Source organism: Perca fluviatilis, chromosome 21 (assembly GCF_010015445.1).
Source record: "Perca fluviatilis chromosome 21, GENO_Pfluv_1.0, whole genome shotgun sequence".
NCBI lineage: Eukaryota > Metazoa > Chordata > Actinopteri > Perciformes > Percidae > Perca > Perca fluviatilis.
Genome location: NC_053132.1, coordinates 57,029 through 63,530, shown reverse-complemented (window position 1 = coordinate 63,530; position 6,502 = coordinate 57,029). Strand labels below are relative to the sequence as shown.

The following is a 6,502-nucleotide window of genomic DNA, read 5'->3' as shown; positions in this document are numbered from 1 at the left end:
ATACATACCGCACCAACTATTTCGATCAGAGTCAATATTTTATGAAAACAAGGCAAAATTCTCTCATTCCAGTTCACTAAATGTGTATATTTTCTAAAAATATGTATATTGTTATTAATTTTCATGTCAAATGCACATGCAGTTGGTCTGTACTGAGAGAATTAAAAACGCTGTTTTTACAATGGACCCTGGTGTGACAGGTTAATGTGAATCTGATAACTCAGTCAAAAAACCCACAGACCAATACCTGTTTTATACAGTCTGATCAATATTCGTATCGATTCTGAATCCGATTTATTTAATTTTTAATGAATTGTCATGTTGAATGCTGGTCTTTACTGAGACAACTAAAAACTGCGGTTTTTACAGTGGACCCTGGTGTGACACGGTTATTTTCACGTTGAATTAAATGTCTGAAATCAGACTTTTAACGTAACTTTTGAGTGACGCAGCCGCAGGTTAACGTTAGCTCGGTGTTGTTGACTTACCTTGGACGTCCGGTCCGTCCGGTACTCCCGCCGTAAGTCCAACCCAGATGACTGACAGCAGAACCGGGACAGTGCAACCCATGTTTTGGGGGGGGTCCAACGTAACGGTTCGGGAGACAGAACCTAACGTAGAGAAGCGGGAGCTGGAGAAAAGAGCGCGAGGAGAACCGATCGGACCGAGCGCGAGCGGAGAGTTTGTGTCCGGAGAAGGAGCGCGAGGAGAACCGGAGCCGGAGAGAGAGAACCAACCAACGGACAGAGCAGGAGGGTTCACGCGAGCTCCGCTGGAAACTGCTGCTGGCGCGCGCGGCCGCGGCGCGCTCTCAGCTCTCCAAACGGCTTGTGCGCGCGGCGCAGAGTGACTGGAGGTGATTAGCATAAAGCGCGCGAGTGAAGGGAGAGACTCTCAAGTATATTTTACACTTAATTAAGTCTTTTTTAATTTTTTTGTTAAAATTATTTACTTTTAAAAGGAAAACAAACACACTACATATGTTTATATATCATTATAAATATATAAATTAAAAAATAAAGGGATAAAAATTATGAAACAGTGTTTCCCCATAACCAAACTCCACCAGACTCCATGTAAATAATCAGGACTTTTAGCATGTATAGAGCCAGCATATCTCCACCAGACTCCATGTAAATAATCAGGACTTTTAGCGTGTATAGAGCCAGCATATCTCCACCAGACTCCATGTAAATAATCAGGACTTTTAGCGTGTATAGAGCCAGCATATCTCCACCAGACTCCATGTAAATAATCAGGACTTTTGGTATGTATAGAGCCAGCATATCTCCACCAGACTCCATGTAAATAATCAGGACTTTTAGCGTGTATAGAGCCAGCATATCTCCACCAGACTCCATGTAAATAATCAGGACTTTTAGTGTGTATAGAGCCAGTATATCTCCACATGTAAATGGGTGAATTAAGGGTTTATTTCAACCAAACCAGAGTGGTGATTGTTGGAACATTACATTAGTACCTTACATGTCATTTAGCAGACGCCTTTATCCAAAGCGACTTACAATTACTGATTATTTACATGGAGTCTGGTGGAGATATGCTGGCTCTATACACGCTAAAAGTCCTGATTATTTACATGGAGTCTGGTGGAGTATATGCTGCGCTCTATACACGCTAAAAGTCCTGATTATTTACATGGAGTCTGGTGGAGATATGCTGGCTCTATACACGCTAAAAGTCCTGATTATTTACATGGAGTCTGGTGGAGATATGCTGGCTCTATACACGCAAAAATCCTGATTATTTACATGGAGTCTGGTGGAGATATGCTGGCTCTATACACGCTAAAAGTCCTGATTATTTACATGGAGTCTGGTGGAGATATGCTGGCTCTTAGACACGTAAAAGTCCTGATTATTTACATGGAGTCTGGTGGAGATATGCTGGCTCTATATACACGCAAAAAGTCCTGATTATTTACATGGAGTCTGGTGGAGATATGCTGGCTCTATACACGCTAAAAGTCCTGATTATTTACATGGAGTCTGGTGGAGATATGCTGGCTCTATACACGCTAAAAGTCCTGATTATTTACATGGAGTCTGGTGGAGATATGCTGGCTCTATACACGCTAAAAGTCCTGATTATTTACATGGAGTCTGGTGGAGTTTGGTGATGGTGATTTCGGGGCTGTTTCACGTTAAACTAAAAGGATCTTACTCTTTAACTAAAAGGTCTATCTCTGTAGGGATCCATCCCATAATGTTGTCAGACACTTAGAATAATAATCTGAGTCTGTCAGCAGCAACAACAGAACTTTTAGTTGACGTAAATTGAAGGTGTCCGAAAAAAGTGGGGTCCAGGGAACCCTAGGGAAATAATTTATATTAATCATGAATCCATCCATAAACACAAAGGAAAGCAAAATCCTACCAAATTGGGTCCGTGGTGTAATTTGTGTCAGTTTAGGGGTCCTTCACGATGAAAGATTTTGGGAACCACTGTGTTGTAACAATAAGATTTCAAAAACAACAAATGTTTTATTATGATATACTTATAGAGGAACACTGGTGATGAATATAAAAAAGAAAAATAAATGATACAATAAAAGAGTTTTTCATTTATTTCAAGGTATGTAAATTAAACTTTATTTTATTTTATATTTGTATAATTTTGAGACAAAATATATTTAGAGAGAGTAAATATAGTCTGACGGTGATTGTCGGAGTCATGTCAACGCTTCCCATTCATTTCTATGGCAGCAGCCGTGCAATGCATTCTGGGTTTCCCGCTCCTCATTTGCATAAAGTTGATTCCAGCAAACTTTATGCAAATGAGCTGACGGAAATATTTTAAACTGACCGTTGTCGATCTGAAATAAACGCGACAGATGTGTGTGCGTGTGTGTGCGTCTGTGTGTGCGTGTGTGTGTGCGTGTGTGTGTGTGTGTGTGTGCGTCTGTGTGTGTGTGTGTATATACACTCCCCTAAAGGATTATTAGGAACACCAGACTAATACCGTGTTAGACCATATCCTCTCAATATGGGCCAACATTTCTAAAGAATTAAGGCAGTTCTGAAGGTGAAAGGGGTCTCCCACACCATTACCATTACACAGTGGTAACAAGGCATGACTGATCCATGTTCTCATTCTGTTTACTCCAAATTCTGACTCTACCATCTGAATGTCTCAAAAGAAATCGAGTCTTTAACTGTCCAATTTTGGTGAGCTTGTGCAAATTGTCGCCTCATGTTCCTATTGTTAGTGGAGATGAGTGGTACCCGGGGGGGTCTTCTGCTGGTGTAGCCCATCCTCCTCAAGGTTGTTCGTGTTGTGGCTTCACAAATGCTTTGCTGCAGACCTCGGTTGTAACGAGTGGTTATTTGAGTCAAAGGTGATCTTCTATCAGCTGGAAACAGTCGGCCCATTCTCCTCTGACCTCTAGCATCAACGAGGTAGTTTCGCCCCCCCTCCCCAGGACTGCAGCATCCTGGATGTTTTTCCTTCTTCAGACCATTCTTTGTAAACCCTAGAAATGGTTGTGGGTGAGAATCCCAGAAACTGAGCAGACCAGCCCAACTGGCACCAACAACCATGCCACGCTCAATGCCCTCATACTCTGCTTCTGACTGGCTAGTAGTCCTTACCTAGGTACTGTCAGGGCCCACATACTCTGCTTCTGACTGGCTAGTAGTCCTTACCTAGCTACTGTCAGGGCCCTCAAACTCTGCTTCTGACTGGCTAGTAGTCCTTACCTAGGTACTGTCAGGGCCCTCATACTCTGCTTCTGACTGGCTAGTAGTCCTTACCTAGCTACTGTCAGGGCACGCCCTCATACTCTGCTTCTGACTGGCTAGTAGTCCTTACCTAGCTACTGTCAGGGCCCTCATACTCTGCTTCTGACTGGCTAGTAGTCCTTACCTAGGTACTGTCAGGGCATGCCCTCATACTCTGCTAGTAGTCCTTAGTAGTAGCCTTCATGGGACTTAATACCCCTGAAAAACCACCAGCGCCCAGTGTTTACAGCGAGGAGATGGGGGGGGGTCCGATTATGGCCAAGGGTAGCGCACGGCTAACTCACCGCTGATATATAGCGTACTTTAGCCGGCTCTTGTAAAGTGACAGCTGAAGTAAACAGTTAAAACGATATACCGTTAGAAAGGTAAGAAGCTACACTTTAGTTTTACACCATTAAAGTAAGAGAAAACATGAATAGATCGTTTATATTTGTATATATACGAAATAAATATACAAATAAAGGTCTTGAACTTGAATATTCGTATTTGAACAGATATTTTGATAGAACGTTGGCCAATAAGTGTGTGTCTGAACGTGGACACCGTGACGCTAAATAGTTGCGGCGCTCTCGTGATGTCACACTGGCGCTCGGACAGGTCGGCTGCGGCGAGTTTACCGCACGTTTGATCTTCCGGGTTTCCTTCCTGCTGAATGTAAAAGTAAAGTCACTCGACAAACACACACACACACACACAGACAGTCACACTAAGTAACTTCACAGCAACAGGTCAACATGTCATGTAGAGAACACATGAACAACTGCAGTTAAAGGTTGCCATGACAGTTTTGGTCTTTTTTTTTTTTTTGACATTTTGGTCCTATTTTTTTCAATGTTGTTTTATCTTTTTTTTTTTTTTTTCCTTCTTCAAAATGCTATAAAATTGAATAAAACACCCAAATTCAATGAAAGTAGTGAACTGATCATTTATTTTACGGAACCATCCACGTTATTATTTTGTATTTATATAAAGAAACCCAATAAAAGGATCCTGGTCTCTGTAGGGATCCTGGTCTCTGTAGGGATCCTGGTTTCACCGCTGCAGACTAATATATACTATATATTATATATTACAATATATACTATATATTATGATATTACAATATCATAATATATATATTATAATATATTATATATATTATATATACTGTAATATATATTATATTGTAATATATATTATAATATATTATATATAATATATATACAATATATATTACAATATTATAATATATTATATATATTATATTATATATAATATATATAATGGTTTCACCGCTGCAGACTTTCTCAACAACTGAAACTAAACTGAAATGTGTTGCAGAAGTCACAACAACCCCAGTAACATACAGGCTATCCCATAATAACCTGGGAGCTGTCTTCTCTAGTCAGCAACAATGGGAGCTGGAGGAGGGCTGTTGTTTTTGGGGAGGAGGAGAGTGGGGGGGGGGGCTGCCTCACTCTCTGTTTGTTTCTGACTCTCGAGCGTTGCCATGGAGACGGGTATTTAACAGCAGGTGAGGGGGGGCAGCAGCGGAGCGTGAAACCCCAGAGTTTGTGTGTCTCTGTGTATGTGTTATTGTGTGTGTGTGTCTCTGTGTGTTGTGTGTGTGTGTGTCTCTGTGTGTTGTGTGTGTGTTAGTCTGTGTGTGTTAGTGTGTGTGTTGAGTCTGTGTGTGTCTCTGTGTGTGTATGTGTTGAGATTATTGTGTAGTATTGTGGTTAATGATGATGATCTTGATTGATTGTTTTGTGTTGTGGTATGTGATGATGTGATGTGTGTTGGGGGATGATTAGAGATGTGATGATGATGTTGTTATCTGTTGATGTGATGGTGATGATTTATTGATGATATTGATAGATGATGGAATTGATAGATGATGATGGTAGTGTTATCGTGATGATGTGAGTGATGATGATGCGGTATTGATGATGATGTGATGATGTGATGATGATGATGGTGTCTGTGTCATAGTGGTGGTGATAATGGGATGAGTGATGATGTATTGATGATATGATGATGATGATGGTGATTAATGATGTTGATATGATGATGGTATAGTGTTTATTGAGGATGATGTGCTGATGATGATGGTATTGATGGTGTCTGTGATGTGATGATGATGATGTATTGATGTCGATGGTGTTGATGATGATGTGTTTTGTTATGATTGATGATGATGATGGCGTGTCTTATTGATGATGATAGTGTTGATATGTACGTGTGTGATGATGTATTGATGATATTGTGATGATGGTGTGATGATAGTGTATTGTGTTGAGATGCGGTGTGATGATAGGGTGTGATGATAGTGATATGTGATGATGATGTATTATGAGTGTACTTATTGATGATGATATGATGATAGCGTTGATGTATGGTGGTGATGTTATTGTTGATGCGTAGATGATAGGTGGATGTGTCTGTGTATTGATGTTTGATGATGGTGTATTATGATGATGAGGCGTTGATATGATGATATTGATGTTTTTGGTGATGATGTTGATTGATGATAATGATAATGATGATTGATGATGATGATACTTATTATATTGTGATTTGATGATGATATGATGATGATGGCGTGTCTTTGATGATGATTGATGGATGATGATAGCGTGTCGTATTGTTGGTTTGTTGTGGTATGTGATTGATGTATGATGATGTTGATGTGCTGTTATTGATGATTATGTGATGTGGTATTGATATTGTGTGTGTGATGATGGCGTGGTATTGATGATTTGATA

At 40.2% G+C, this 6,502-nt stretch overlaps 1 protein-coding gene across 1 annotated transcript in view; it reads right to left on the bottom strand.

The window, feature by feature from the left end:
- LOC120551557 (SUN domain-containing protein 1-like) overlaps nt 1-912 on the bottom strand; it is a 36,280-nt gene extending 35,368 nt beyond the window's left edge. The window contains exon 1 of the mRNA XM_039789049.1: nt 489-912. Coding sequence (XP_039644983.1) covers nt 489-867 — 379 coding nt within the window. The 5' untranslated portion in view covers nt 868-912. The remainder of the gene's footprint in view (nt 1-488) is intronic.
- Between the last annotated feature and the right edge of the window lie 5,590 nt (nt 913-6,502).